The 15,493-nt window shown below is 52.0% G+C and overlaps 1 protein-coding gene across 1 annotated transcript; it reads right to left on the reverse strand.

The window, feature by feature from the left end:
• Positions 1-12,803, reverse strand: LOC102460272 (complement C1s subcomponent). Its single transcript, XM_075903564.2, has 12 exons — positions 12,653-12,803; positions 12,098-12,166; positions 11,441-11,645; positions 10,539-10,719; positions 10,112-10,237; positions 8,039-8,238; positions 7,589-7,742; positions 6,813-6,928; positions 6,256-6,334; positions 5,898-6,035; positions 3,660-3,734; positions 1-1,348 (listed from the first exon to the last, which is right to left on the reverse strand). Exons 2-12 carry the CDS (start codon positions 12,115-12,117, stop codon positions 546-548), a joined length of 2,097 nt encoding a protein of 698 aa, XP_075759679.2. The 5' UTR covers positions 12,118-12,166; positions 12,653-12,803; the 3' UTR covers positions 1-545.
• Positions 12,804-15,493: the final 2,690 nt, after the last annotated feature.

Here is a 15,493-nt window from a genome sequence, read left to right on the forward strand (position 1 = left end):
TGACTTGGTGATCCTTTAATGCAGTTAGATATTGAGTGGAACGGAGAATACATGAGAATACATGAGTCAGAAGTCAGTGGCCCTCTGTTGTTCCACTGAGGAGAAGGAACCGCCCTTCTTCTGTTGGCTGGCCAGGCTCTGACCCTACTCCTTGGGGACCAGCTATTTCCCCCTATTGCCCCCATTGATGGGTTTCCACAGCAGAGCTTTCATGTGGATGGGGCATGACTAGCTCCCTCTGAAAACTGAGGACCCGGAGCAAAGAATGTTCTGGGAAAAGGTGAGTGTGGGGGGTCTCTTTACCCAGAAGGCTCTCTGCTCCTGTTCAGGCAATGCCAGAGGAGGAGGGAAGAGAGAAGTTTTTCCCTGACATAGTTCCCGTGGAACAGAGACCCCATTGCTCATGACTCCCCACTCTGGCACAGCCACAATGGGCTGGGCTGGTGCACAGAGCAGATGGGATGAAAGGTCAGCCGATCTGCTGGGACATCTGACCTCAGCACCTGGTACCCGGTGAGATGGCAGGGTCCTAGCGTGGGAAGGGTCTATTCCTGTGACTCCTTGGCCTCCCCATATTGGCGCATGGTCTCCAAGATCCAATCTCGGTAGCGCCCCACTCTGGTGTAAAGGCCGTATGTGCCACACTGTGGTCCCCAGGAGACTAGCCCCCCTACATAGTACTGACTGTCATTGTGGGGATCTGTGATGGCAAAGGCTCCGCCACTGTCTCCGGCACAGCTGTCCTTCCTGCCACCTCCTGCACAGATCATGTTCTCCGTGAAGTGGAAAGTGGTGGCATCAACAGATGATTCCGGCTTCACATTGCGGCATTTTTCCATGGTGACCACGGGGATCTGGGCCATCATGAGATGCTGGACTCTGTCCCGCTTCTCTGTCCGGCCCCAGCCGGATATGTAGCCCACTCTGCCGTCTGTCAGCTCATACTCAGGGGAGGCACCAGGGAGGCAAAGTGGTGAGATCCTGGGGCCCATCTTCACCGGTTCTATCAGCCTCACCAGGGCAATGTCGTTATCAAAATTCGTCCGAGTGTTTGGGTCTGCCACCTTTGTCCAGCCGGGGTGAATGAACACTTTGTCTTGCTCCAGCTGAACGGCCTCCTCATCCTGGGATTGATGGCGGATGTTGATCGCGCCAGCGTACATTGTGGACTTGCCTCTTGAGTCATCCAGCACATGCGCCGCAGTCAGCACCCACCGCTCAGAAATGAGTACCCCACCTCCCCGGGGGTTTGGGAATAAGACCTGCCAGGGGAAGTTGCCTGTCTTAGCACGAGTGCCCCCAAAAATCCTCTGTTGATCCTGGATGGGTGTACTGGGGAACCCACAGACTAGAAGGAAAAGAGAAAGGGAGAGACACAATAGGAGAATTACCACTTGCTGAGTGATGCTGTCTGTACCTCACTGACAACCCCATAGTCCCCTCTCACCTGCCTCCTTGACACCACCGTGGTTCAACATAACCCTTGTCCATGGCAGCACTGTGTCAAATCATTTGCATCCAAAATTTACAGGAAAGAAAATATAAGGAATAGGGGGACAGAAAGGGCTCCTGCTGGCAGGGGAACTGAGGGGAGAGAGAAGCCCTGCCAGCCAGAGGGGCTGTGGGGAAGTGATGGCCCCTGGCAGCTGAGGTGAGGCTGGGGGAGAATAGAATCCCAAAGGCACTGCCCTGACTCCTTCAGCCCCACTTTGCCATCTCCCTGCCCTGAAGGACCCGGGAAACACAGGATAAGTCTTCTAGTATTCCAAATATTTTCATGTTTTTCTACCTTTTCAATATATTGATTTCTTTGTAAGGGAGTATTTGGTACCAGCCATAGGAAACATTAAATCAGACAAACCTTCTCTTCTAGATAATGTATATAAAGACTGTGTGAGTCTGAAATATACACTGATTTTACACATATTTACTTTGATCTTTTGTCCTTCGTATACAAACCCTATCAGAGGGAGCCTGCAGAATGAGTCACAGGTGAGAGACCCACCTGCAGGAGCTCTGGGAAAAAATGGTCTCCATACCAGCCAGAGGAAAAGGCCTGTCTGGAGCTAACTGTAGCAAGAGGCAGGAACAACTCCTGCTTAAGATGAAAGGGGCGGCCCTGAGAGAGGATATTCAGGGTAGTCTGGGTTGCAGAGAGTTAACACTTTACCATTTCTTAGGGGTCTAGGCTGGGCTTTCCAGCAAAGGTGGGCAGAATATGCCTCCTATTGCCCTGCTCCAACAACTCTTAGGCTACGTCTACACTGGCATGATTTTCCGGAATGCTTTTAATGGAAAAGCTTTCCATTAAATGCATTTTCGGAACAGAGCGTCTAGATTGGCAGGACGCTTTTCCACAAAAGCACTTTTTGCGGAAAAGCGTTTGTGGCCAATCTAGACGCACTTTTCCGCAAAAAAGCCCCGATCGCCATTTTCGCGATCGGGGCTTTTTTTTGCGGAAAACAACTCTCTGCTGTCTACACTGGCCCTTTTGCGCAAAAGTTTTTCAGAAAAAGACTTTTGCCCGAACGGGAGCAGAACAGTATTTCCGCAAAAGCACTGACAATCTTACATGAGATCGTCAGTGCTTTTGCGGAAATTCAAGTAGCCAGTGTAGACAGCTGGCAAGTTTTTCCGCAAAAGCAGACGATTTTGCGGAAAAACTTGCCAGTCTAGACACAGCCGTAGAGTGTGTCTAGACTACATGGCTCCATCGACGGAGCCATGTAGATGAGGCAGGACGACAAAGGGAAATGAGGCGGTGATTTAAATAATCGCTGCTTCATTTAAATCAAAATGGCCGCCACGCTGTGCCAATCAGCTGTTTGTTGGCACAGCGCGGCAGTCTAGACGGGGATCTGCTGACCCCAGAGCCCTTCGTCGGCAGATCATTTATGCCTCGTGAAACAAGGCTTACAGGATCTGCCAACAAAGGGTTCTGGGGTCAGCAGATCCCCATTTAGACTGCCACGCAGTGCCGACAAACAGCTGATGGGCTCAGTGCGGCGGCCATTTTGATTTAAATGAAGCAGCGATTATTTAAATCGCCGCTTCATTTCCCTTTGTCGTCCCGCCTCATCTACATGGCTCCGTCGACGGAGCCATGTAGTTTAGACGTACCCTTAATGAGCTGCTGAGCCCAGGAGGGGGCTGCAAGAGAAGCTGCAGCCCAGAGAGTGTGGAAAGGGTTTGTGGCCTGGGGAGGATGCATCTGACTAAACTGGGGAAGACCCAGCGGGAGGTTGCTGGGGACATTGAGCCTTTTTGTTTACCTGCTGGAAGGGGATGAATTTTAATTTGTTTGAACAGCTAAAACTTGAGCACCAGCATAGCCAAGAGCAGGGAAACTGAGGCATCAGGGTCAAATACTGTCTGTGGTGAGACCTGTTTTGGCTCACTAGAAGACCAGCAGAGCTTATGTACAGGCCAGCTGCTCCCTCTGATCTTTCTCAGGAATCCACCAATCTTAGAAACACCCACTCTAATGTGACTCAAAGTACTCAGTCAAATCCCACCCTAGGAAAGGAACCAGCAATTTTTCAGGCAGATTGGGTCAGCTGTCTTTAAATTAGAGAGAAGTGTTATACACACACACACACACACAAATCTGAGACACATGTGTGCACGTGCACACAAACACAGACAGTTCTTTGTGATACCTGGGACACACACTGGAAGCTCTGTTCCCATCTCTTCGCTGACCCATTTCCCATTGTCTGCACACTGATACTGCCCTTGAAAAACACAGAAACATGGAAAGGCTTTCAGTACAAAACACCATGAGCATGTGACCAAGAGCTCAGGGGAACTGTAGCCGGAAGGGATGACTGTGATCACCTTGTCTGATCTGCAAAACACAGGCCATGGGACTTCGCTTGATTTATTATTTCCCTTGTGGGCTTGAACAGATCTTTTAGACAAACATCCGATCTTGATTTTAAAATTGCCTGTGATGGAGAAGCCAGAATGGCCCTTGGTCGGTTGTTCCAATGGATTAGTTCCCCAGCTTGTTAAAAAGTTGCCTTATTTCCAGTACAAATGTGTCTGGCTTAAATGTCCAGCTACTGGATCTCGTTATACTTTGGGATGTAAGACTGAAGATTCTGTTATCCAAATTCTGGTCCACATGGGGGTACTTATAGTGGCAGGGGGAATCTCAGACCCAAAGGCCACGTCCAGCCCCCGGCTTGCCTGGGTCCAGCCCCCTGAGGCTCAAGGCCCCACCCAGCATTGGGAAATCTGTGCTGTCATTCAATCTCACCACGGGTATGGAGCACACAAAATGTACTAGGCTACTCCCGCAAGCTCTGGTTTGCGAGGGGAATGTGGGATGTGCCTTTCTTCTTTCCAGTCAGGGGCCATATGAGTGAGAGGTGGGGGGTAGGGGGCATGGTGTTTTACTTGTGTGGCTCCTGACTAATCTTCCTATGGGTGAGTGGCCCCTGTCCCAAAAAAGGTTCTCCACCCCAACGTATAGACTGAGGTCAAGTCACCTATTAACCTTCTTTGTGATGTTAAATAGATTGTACTCCTCAGACCTAACACTAAGACATACTTTCCCTACTTTTAATCATTCTCATAGCCCTTCTCTGAATGCTCCAATTCAGCAACCTCTAACGTATTAGGAACACAGAACTGGACCCCGTATTCCAGTAGTGGAACTGGACCCCTTAATCCTCATTTTTTGAGGAGTAACATTAGTTCGAAGGGGTTTGGTTCAAACTAACGTGTCCCAGCTCACACTTTCACTTTTGAAACAGCTGGCATTAGGAGTAATGCGCCGGCGAGATCATGCTAATGAAGTGCGGGATATTTAAATCTCCGCTTCATTGACTATTTTGAATACCTGCATTTTCATCCCTAGTTCGAACTAGGGTGCAAGTGTAGACATACCCTAAGAGCCTATCAAGCAGTGGCAGTACTGGTGATGCTGCTAGACAATATTCACTTCTCGTGGTTCAGCAAATTCTCTGGTCCAGCACCGGTCAGGTCCCAAGGGTGCTGGAGTAGAGAGGTTCAGTCTGTAATACATGACATGCATCTGACGAAGTGGGTCTTTGCCCACGAAAGCTTATGCTCCAACACTTCGATTAGTCTATAAGGTGCCATAGGACTCCTCGCTGCTTTTTGCAGATTCAGACTAACACGGCTACCCCTCTAATAGTCTGTAATACAATCTTCCTACAGCTATTCAGTATTCCCATTTATGCATTCAAGGATCATGTTAGCTCACACAGCGTCACACTGGAAGTTCAGTTCTCCACAATGACCCCCATGTCTTTGTCAGGACCATGGCTTTCTAGGCTACAATCCCCCACCCTACAAGTGCAGCCTACCTTCTTTGTGTCTAGTGTGTACAGTTACATTTGCTGGGACAGGTCATGGTGTATCAATGATGTGTCCTTTTCATTATTTACCATGGCCCCAATTTGTGTGTCATCTCCAACCTTTATCAGTGACGATTTCATGTTTTCTTCCAGCTCACTGATAAAAAGCCTAAAAAACATCAGGTCAGAAACCAATGTCTGTGGGACCCCCAGTGGAAACCTGCCAGCTCTCCCCTTCTGAGACCTATCAGTTAGCTAATTTTTCATCCAGTTAATGCGTGGGAAGGGAGAGAGTCCTGTGCAAAGGAGGGAGAACAGCCCAGTCAGCAGCAGTGTGGCCAGCACAGTGGCCAGTGGCCATTTCACAGGGCCATCGGCTACAAGCCCACTCAACACGGGGATTCCATCTGGGTGCGGCTGGGCTACAACACCCAGTTCAGGCTTCCCTGAGAATATCAGCCCAGCTGCAGGCCAGGGGTCTGATGGGGGCAGTCAGAATACAGCAGTTAGACAAGGCTCTTTCTGGGCCTGTAATGCCAGGCGGATGTGAGGGGGCTGGGGAATGCCTACCGTCCCCGCGGGTTTGCAGAGCGTAGTAAGGCTCTTCACAGACATAGCGGACAGTGGCTCCGTACAGAGTCTCCTCAGATCCTGGCTTGTAGGTGGCTTTGCCATTGGCAATAGTGCTAGGGGGACCACAGTCCACAGCTGCAGAGAAAGACACAAAGGCTGGTTATCAAAGGGGCACCCCTACTGGCTCACCAGGAACCGCGGCAGCACCTCACTCCTCACTGGGTAGGCTCAGATCCCATTCCCATCCCCCGTGGGTCACCCTTTCCCCCAGGTGTAAGGCCAGGCTGGGACAAGCGCTGATAGGCCCAGACCCCATCTCCAGTCACCGGTAGCCGCACAGGAACGAGACGCTTACGGACGCATTTGTAGTGTGAGTTGCTCCATTCTCCATTGCTCTGGCATCTGGCCTGAAAGGCTGGCAGGCTGTCTTGGGGCTGAGAGAAAGCAGAGTGTGTGTCAGCTACCGAGAGAGAAATGTAACAGGACTGAACTTCCCAGCAGGGGGTTTCACGATAGGCAGGGGTGTCTGCACAGCAGCTAGGTACAGAAGGAGGCAGAGTGCTGAGCCAGACAAGGCTACCGGCCTGACCTGTCTGCAGGGGGGCGGAAGGTGTGACATGGGGCTAAGCAGGCCCAATGGTCTCATCGGCCACAGCAGCATCTTGTTCCATGACCATGAGGGCATCCAGAAGCCCTCCAGAGCTGCGGGGGGAGGGCTCCCCATTTGGTCAAGAACTTCTGGGATGAGATCAGCACACAACATGTTCTCTCCCTGTTGGGTTTTTGGGGCCTGGCCCTCATTTCCTTGCTGGGCAGGGGAAGGAGACGGCGCTTCGGAGAGTCTGGGCGAGACACTGAGAAGTGAACAGGGACATCTGGGCATCTGAGGGGAAGGGACTGGAGGGAGCTTACCGTCACAACCTCATAACCTTTCACGCAGGTCACCGTCACATAGTCCCTGTAGCTGTACTTGTCCTTCAGGGGGTCAAGCACAGAGTTCGGGGTGACACTCTGGGGACAGGGTATTGCTTTGGGAGGAAAGAGTGTGTCAGTGACTGATCGGTTTGAGACTCATTCCTTCTCCTTTCCCACCTTTCACTCTTTGGGTACGTCTAAACTACATGGCTCCGTCGACGGAGCCATGTAGATTTGTTGTTTTGGCAAAGTCAAATGAAGCCGCGATTTAAATGATCACGGCTTCATTTAAATTTACATGGCTGCCGCGCTGAGCCGACAAACAGCTGATCAGCTGTTTGTCCGCTCAGCGCGCTAGTCTGGACGCTCCCCTGCCGACATCAAAGCCCTTTGTCGGTAGTCCCGGTAAACCTCATCCCACGAGGAATAACGGGGCTGCGACAAAGGGCTTTGATGTCGGCAGGGGAGTGTCCAGACTAGCGCGCTGAGCGGACAAACAGATGATCAGCTGTTTGTCGGCTCAGCGCGGCAGCCATGTAAATGTAAATGAAGCCGTGATCATTTAAATCGCGGCTTCATTTGACTTTGCCTATGTGTCTAATCTACATGCCTCTGCCGACAGAGGCATGTAGTCTAGACACAGCCTTAGAGTCCTAGCCAGTGATCGCCCTGTCCCCCAACCACAGGGATCTGCTTACCAAGCCACCTATCCATCCTCTCCTCCGAGAGCAGCAGAGCGAGTCTTTTCCCAGCCTAGAAAAGGATTTACTTACGGTCCCCAGAGTAGCGCATTTTCCAGCCTTTCTTTTGTATCGTTTTGTCTGTTTCAAAGACAATGTCAAGAATATTGCTCCTGCTTTTAATTTCTGAAGGCCCTGGGAATGTGTTGCCACAATAGGGACCAAAATGTTGTTGTCCATCTGTGAACTGGGAAAATAATAAACAGGAACCAATGAGAAATTGGAAGAGAAAAGCAGGGGGGGGGGAGAGAGAGAGAGAGAGAGAGAGAGAGAGAGAGAGAGAGACAGTCAAAGGGTGTGAGGGGAATTTTTACAGGCTATACAAGTGAGGGGAAGGAAATCTCTAGGGGGCACATCTGGGATGAGGGGTAACCAGGAAGGGGGGAACCCTGAGTGCAAGGAGAGGGAAACCTCTAGGGGAACCTGGCTGGGACAAAGGGTGAGCAGAGGAAGGGGATCTCCTCTCTATTTCCCACCACCTACCGTTAAGCTGTCGGGGCAGTTCCCTTCGTTGTCAGCTGGTTCCACATCAAAGTCCCCACTCCTGATGTTCAGCACCACACGGTAGCCCGGCTCCAGGACCACACGGAATTTACAGCGCGCGCTTTCAGGGTATTCATCAGGGTAGTTGGGGCTGGAGATCTCCCCTGACAGCTCCGTGAATACATTCCCACTGCAGTTCACTAGGGTGAGGAAGGAACGTGGACAGGGAGGTCAGGAAGGGAGATGAGGGGCAAGCCCCTTGCATTAATCATGCTGAAACCCTGCACCAGCCAGAAATTAGAGCTCGTCTCTCCCTGGGGTGCATCCAGAGAGGTCTGTGCTCCCACCCACTTTCTGGGCAGCCCATTTCTTAGTGTCCTGAGCTGTGGTGCTTCATTTGGGGAGACAGTGGCACAGATCTCCCTGGAATGGGGGGGGTTGCACCTCAGCACCTCTCCTTTGGTTCAATCTCACACACACCCCTTTTCCCTGGTTCTCCCTCTTCAGCCTTCCAGAAAAAATCCCCCTTCCTCTCTGAGGTGTGCCCCTCCCACACCTGCACACAAGGCTTGTGTGGCCCAGCCAACAAGGGCTTTGCCTAGCTGGCAAGGTGTAACACTTGGAATGTAACCCTCTGGCTCCCTGCGCATTTTGGGCTCCACACTAAGCTCCTTCGGTCTGACACTCTTTCTACAATTAAGGATCCTATTGTTGTCTCCAGTACCCCAGGTGAGGTCTCCCCTGAGCTCTATGAAGAAGGGCTGGGATGTGAGGCCCCCAAGACTCTCTCCTGTGACTGAGCACAGTGTCTCAGTGGGGTCTTCTCAGCACTGTATTGACACTTCCTGCTCCAGGAAGAACACCTCCCCCGGTGCAACCCCCAAAACTGCACTGGCCTCTCTGGAAGCAAAAACACTTTGCAAACTTCCCATTTACTGGTCTCCTTCCTTCTTTGTTGCCTCCCATTGTTTAGCGCTACAGGCAGTCCCCGAGTTACGCGGATCTGACTTATGTCGGATCCGCAGTTTATGAATGGGGCCGTCTCCCTGGTCTCCAGCAGACCAGGGAGAGGAAGCAAAGCCGCGGAGCACGCGGGCAGCGGACAGCCCAGACACGTCTGGGCTGTCCGCTGCCCACGTGTTCCGTGGCTTTGCTCCCCGTCCCCCTGGTCTGCAGACCAGGGAGATGGGGAGCAAAGCAGAGCAAAGCCGCGGAGCCCAAGGGCAGCAGGACAGCCACGGCGCATCTGGGCTGTCCCGCTGCCCCCGTGCTCCGCGGCTTTGCTCCAGACGCCTGCAGTACAGCAGCTGGGGTGCTGCTGGTTGGTCCCGTAGCGCCGCTCTGGGCGCTACTGGACCAACCCGGCAGCACCCTAGCTGCTCTGCCCCAGGCGTCCTGATTCAGCCACTGCTGGTCAGTTTCAGCAGCGGCTGAATCAGGATGCCTGGGGCAGAGCAGCTTGGGTGCTACTGGGTTGGTCCAGTAGCGCCGAGGCGCGGCGCTACTGGAGCAACCAAGCAGCACCCAAGCTGCTCTGCCCCAGGTGTCCCCAAGACAGCCGCTGCTGAAACTGACCAGCGCTGACTACAGGAAGCCCAAGGCAGAGTTGCTCTGCCCCGGGCTTCCTGGAATCAGCCGCTGATCAGTTTCAGCAGCAGCTGACTTGGGGACGCCTGGGGTTCTTAAGCTGAATCTATATGTAAGTCGGAACTGGCGTCCAGATTCAGCTGCTGTTGAAACTGATCAGTTTCAGCTGCGGCTGAATCTGGACGCCAGTTCTGACTTACATACAAATTCAACTTAAGAACAAACCTACAGTCCCTATCTTGTACGTAACCCGGGGACTGCCTGTATTCCCCCACATGCGGATGGTGAATCATTTTGCTATTCCAATTCTGTGTCCCACTGGCTTATTGTCCTGTGTTCCTTGTCTATTGCATCCCCTTCCCATGTACCATCCCCTGTGCATTTCCTTAAGAGCCAGATCACAGATGGAGAAGCTCCTCCCAGTTCAGAATCAGTGGTGCCTATACCCCCTCCTGCTGTTGGAGACAGTATGTGTGAGGCCCTCACCTCCACATGTCCTCTGATCCTCATGCAGGAAGTACTCTGGGGGGCAGGAGCAGAAGAAACCCCCAATGTAGTTATTGCAATAGTGGCTGCAGGTCTCTTCCATGAAATCCGTGCACTCATTCACATCTGCAAGAGGTAACAGGACACCTGAGTGAGCCAAGCAGGGGAGAGGAAATAGGGAAAGAGGGCAGGTCCAGGAGAGGAGTAAACAGGCACTGCTGCCAAGCCAGAAGGGCTCTAGAGCGGAAGCACTGGTGCAGAGTGCCGACTGGCATTGCTGGGGAGAAGCTCACTCGACTGGGGTGTCTCCCCAGGGAGAAAGCTCTTGCTGCCAAAGCCCCTCCCTCCTGCCAGACCCTGGACACTGCTGTGCGAAAGCTCCTGGCTACTGGGCACTCCAGAGAGGTGGAGGCAGCCCTGAACTTACCCACTGCGATATAGTAGGCAGCAAAGCCAGTAAAACGCTCCTCATTGGAAAAGTCTGACTGGAAAGTCACAGTCATCTGGTTATACGGGGCGTAGAATTCTTCCAGGATAGGGGAAGCAGGGTCTGTGCTGCGCTTTCGCCCACAGAGCGGGCCCTTGACAGGATGGCCACCAGACAGGATCTGCAGAGGACCAGAGGAGACTTGTCACACGAGGGAAATGTGTTGTGGTTGTCAACGTCTGAGCCCCTTGGCACAACAGCAACACGTCCCATGTCCACACTCCAGCTCCCAGAGCCCCTCAGTACTGTGCAGCCAGTTACGCTGTGTGGTTTATGGTTGTCTGGAGCTTAACTTTGAGCCATTTCAGGCTAAATGTTTGGGCGCCAGCAGGAAGGCCCACAGCACCTCCCATGGCCAGTGACTGGAAGAGGGACATTAGCAGCGGCGGGGAGTGGAGCTTTTCTAAAGGAGGCAGTGAAGGGGGGACTTAACTGGAAGGCAAGTGGGGAGGTGAGACTGGACACTTGGCTGGCAAACTAGATCAGAGGCGGAGTGGCTGAGACAGCTGGAGAACGGAGCTGGCAGCTCTAATTATAATCCTGTAGTGAGAACGGGTGACCAGAGAGCATTGAAACTGAATTGATTTAAATAGTGCTAGTGAGGATGCCAGGCAAAGCTCAGACTGGTTCAGCCATGGCTAGTGTAGACGCACTGAATCATTTCTGCTTCAATCAGTTCAGCACGAGGCAGGGCTAGTAGGTCCCCATACCAGGCCTGGGCTCCCATACATAGCTCTGCTGATGACCTTCAGTTCTTCCCCACAGGCCCTGCTGAGCTCTGCTGCACCTCAGTCCTGCCCCACAGCCCTCTGCTCCCGAGTGGGGTGGAGAGGATACTGTACCGTCACAGAGTCGTACTCGCAGTTCTGGGATGGCTCTATGTCTAGGTGGGTGAAAGAGAGGCGGATGCCGAACCCTGGGGGGACACTGATTTCCCAGGACTCCTTCACATCATTGGGGTATCCCTGAGGGTAGTTTGGGGACAGGATCTCGCCGTACATGGGAGCTGCATTAGCCCAGGCCAGAGGGCAACAGAGGATGAGCCACCTGAGAGAGGGAAGAGGAAGGCAATGTTACAAGGGTGCTCTGCCTCTAGCTATCTGGCAGCCGTTACTAGAAAAGTGCCAATGGGTGGCTCTGGAGATCACTATGTAGCATAGTTCCAGAGTTTTGCAGACTTGCTGTGGTACACTGAAAATGGCTTCCTCCTTACACAGAGCTCTTGCCAGGTGTGACATGGGCACTGACTCCCTCCCCAGCCCCAGTCTCCCACTTCCTTGGGTGCTGGGAGTGCTAAAGGGGTTGAGTCCAGCACCCCTTTGGGGTTAGTCCTTGCAGGGGAACTAAGTCCTATTCTCTGTCCCCATCCCGTGCCCTCTGGGATCTGGGAGAGCCGTAGATAACTCCAGACTCCAGAACCGATGCAAGACTCAAGGAGAGCAGCACTGGTCATTGCTTTGCGAATAAGCCAAGCTCCCATTGTATACCCAGCAACTCACCACTTCCACAAACGCTCCATCCGGTGTCCTTCCTGAAAGGCTCAGCTTCTGGACTTTGGAGTGACAGGACTGGGGCAAAAACAACAGCCTTGATCAGTGAGCTCTGTGTGTGTGCGTGTTTGGGGGGCAGGACAATGGCTTCAATGTCCCAGCTAAGGGAACCTGACAAAGCAGCTTTAGTTCCTATGCCTGGAGAAGCTCTGCCTCTCTAAATAACAGCACCTTCTGCTCTCTCGCACCCCAGCCCCATGGTGGGGTATGGGGGCCAGTACAGACTCAGGGGAGAGGGCACCCCTCTGAGTTACATACACCCCCCCCCCAATCACACAGCACCCTCAAGCCCCAGGCTGAGGTATTTGGATTAGTCCTGACGCAAGGTAGAAAGTGGCCCCACTGCTGAGACACCCCACCCTTCAGTGCAGAATCCCCTGTACTATGCTCGAGTCTGGGGACACTGCTCCCCAGATTAACCCCTTTCTGACCCAAGCAACCCAAACAATAGCAAAGGGGAATGTTGTTCAGGCCCTTTTCTAATGTTAGTTTTGGAGCTTTTACCTTCTCTCTCCGTCTTTGCCTGTTTCTCTCGCCCTGTCCTGTGTCTCTTTTTTCTATCTCCAGACCACATCCTAGCCCGTCATGTGGCGATTGGTAGGGAAGGGATTGCGCCTTTACTACAGTCCTGTAGCACCCCCTGCTGTGGAGTGTGGCACCCCGGCTTCTCCTCAAATGCTGCTCTTTCCAGTGGAATTTCCAAAGCCTGTTACACAATCCCCTTGGCTGAGTCCCTGGGTGGGAGCATGTGGATCGGGGCTGGCTTAGCACATGTTGGTTTTCAGGGAAATCAGGTGACTTTTGCAAAAAGAGAGGGCAGCGGAAAGTCCAGCTGGAAGGAATTCATCTCTGACACGCACACTCCCCCGCTCCCAGGAGACTGTCAGTGGAGACCAGGGGATTTCTGGAGAAGGAGGAGTCCCAGTGAGAAGCTGTCAATGAACACTTTCAATAAAAGGTGCAGGCTTTTCAGCCCCGGACAGGCACAGGGCAGCTACCACAACCACACTGTCCCCTGCTAAAGTGCATCACCATGATCTCTTTTGGGGGGAAAGGGCCCATTCACTTCTGGTCTCTCTGCTTGAGGCTGCCAGAGAGGGACAAGCTAGTGCCCATTGTTCTGCTGGTTTTTGCAGTGTGAGCCCTCGTCATGTTAGGCACTGGGCTGAGAGCCCACAAACTTCTTTCATATACAACCCATCAATTGGCCATGAGATTCAACATGAGGCCATCTTGACAGTCAGCCTGGGTCATGTTAGAAGTGGGACCCTAGAGAAGTTTCATGTCCTATTCCCACACATTCCCCCTAAACCAGCCAAATTGAGGTCTTATTGGAGCCTGTGGCCTGGTGGTGAAAGGGCCCTTAACTCCTTCCTCAGACCTCCCTCCACCCCCCAGCCTCCTCAAACGAGCCAACCCTCCCATCCTGACACTGGATTGGGAAGAATGCCCAGCTCCCATTCATACACACTCTTAGCAGTGAAGCATTGCAGATCTGAAGGCTTCACTCAGAGCGAGTGACTTTCAGCTGCACATGGCTAACGTGCTAGCTACACCCCACAAACACCACCTTTTTTCTAGTGTGGGTGCAGGGTAACATCTGTCTCTTGGTTTTAGCTGATAGAGGTGTAACCTGCAAAAGGCAAGAGTTGTTCTCTGCCTGGCTGCACACATGCATTCCTCTCGGCCATGTTCATGCTGGAGCTGGTGAGTTTCCTGCCACAGCACCTATCAGGATGGCCCATGTACTCTGTGCATCCTTTTGGCCCTGCTGATGCTATGTAAGAGCAGCATCTCCGCAAAGTCCCTTCCTTACTTCTCATCACCCAGAGAACAGACCAGAACCATTTACGGTCAAAGAAATCTTCTTTTTTGTTTTCTTCTTCAGAAAATGGCTTGAACCATCACTGAGACTCCTAGGTTACTCAGATTAGGTCTGGGCCATCAACACACGTCTCCCCAGCACTGCAGCAGAAAGATACCAGTACTGTGCTGTTGACCCTGGTAGCATCTATGGGATTGAACCCAATGGTGCTGTTTTTTACCTGTCGTCATCAATACTAACAACCCCACAGGTTTATGAGCAGCAAAGGACTTTCTCCAGAATCACTTGTAGTGCAGGAGTCTACCACACCTGTGGCAACTCCTTGCTATTCCTGGCCTGTCAAGCTTTTCAACTCCAGTGCAGAGACTGTTAACAGTACTGGGGTGGGTACCACCTAGGAAATATGGCAAAGACTCAACTCCTCTCAGAGACTGGGAGCTGGGTGATAGTGGTTAGAGCAGGAGTCGTTAGCCAGGGATAGGAGATGGCAGGTGGAGATGGAGTCAGAGGCCAGATACCTGGGCCAAGGGCAGGGGTGCCATTTCAGATTTTCATAGGTGGGGGGGGGGTCTGACCTGTGCATGCCATGATGGGTGGGGGGAAGAGAGTGAGAGCATGGGGGGCAGACTGAGGAAAGAGGCTTCAGCAGTGTTACTGAGCATGCTCAGTACAAGGCAAGCACCAAATGGGGAGGAGAGGACCAACCTCATCTGCCCCCCTACACACACATATTCATCACCTCTATCCGGGGGCTACTAAGGCACTGGGAAACTCTAGCATTTTTGGCAGACAACTTAGCAGTAAGCTGGCAGGAGCATTGTGTCTAATTCCTATATGAAAGAAAGACAGTTTAAATAAATATTAGAACCACTCAGCTCTAACACTAACATGACATCTTGTGGCAAGTCACTTAGGGGACACTGGTTAGCCTTAAAACTTTAATGTCTATTCTTACTTTGTTTACTAACTCCATGGAGAGAGACAGACTCTGTCAGGCTCCTGGGCTCTATCTCAGCTCTGGCAGGAGAGTGGGGTCTGGTGGGTTACAGCAAGGGGGCAGATATAATTCAGTTCTATATAAGAACATGAGAATGGCCATACTGGGTCAGACCAATGGTCCTTCTAGACCAGTATCCTGTCTTCCAGCAGTGGTCAATGCCAGATGCTTCAGAAAGAATAAACATCCTGATCCATCTCCTGTCGCCCATTCCCAATTTCTGGCAAACAGAGGCTAGGGACACCATCCCTGCCCATTCTGGCTAGTAGCCATTGATGGACTTATCCTCCTTGAACTTATTTTGCTCTTGTTGGAATCCTGTTATAGTTTAGGCCTTTCCACCATCCCCTGGCAAAGAGTTCCACAAGTTGACTGTGAAGAAATAATTTGTTTTGTCTTTTTTAAATCTGCTGCCTATAAATTTAATTGGGTCAGCTTCTTGTGTTAGATCAATGAAGGAATAAATAACATTTCCTTATTCTATTTTTCCATACTATTCATGATTTTCTAGACATCTAACATA

This window comes from Pelodiscus sinensis, chromosome 1, assembly GCF_052426305.1.
Source record: "Pelodiscus sinensis isolate ZL-2025 chromosome 1, ASM5242630v1, whole genome shotgun sequence".
In the NCBI taxonomy this organism is placed as follows: domain Eukaryota; kingdom Metazoa; phylum Chordata; order Testudines; family Trionychidae; genus Pelodiscus; species Pelodiscus sinensis.

Excerpts from the sequence above, each read along its gene's own strand:
- LOC102460272 (XM_075903564.2), bottom strand. The coding sequence starts at position 12,117 with ATGGAGCGTTTGTGGAAGTG. Across the intron at positions 8,239-10,111 it reads GGATCAGAGGACATGTGGAG|TGAACTGCAGTGGGAATGTA; the intron begins GTGAGGGCCTCA and ends TCCTCACCCTAG. Across the intron at positions 6,335-6,812 it reads AAGGTTATGAGGTTGTGACG|CCCCAAGACAGCCTGCCAGC; the intron begins GTAAGCTCCCTC and ends GCTTTCTCTCAG.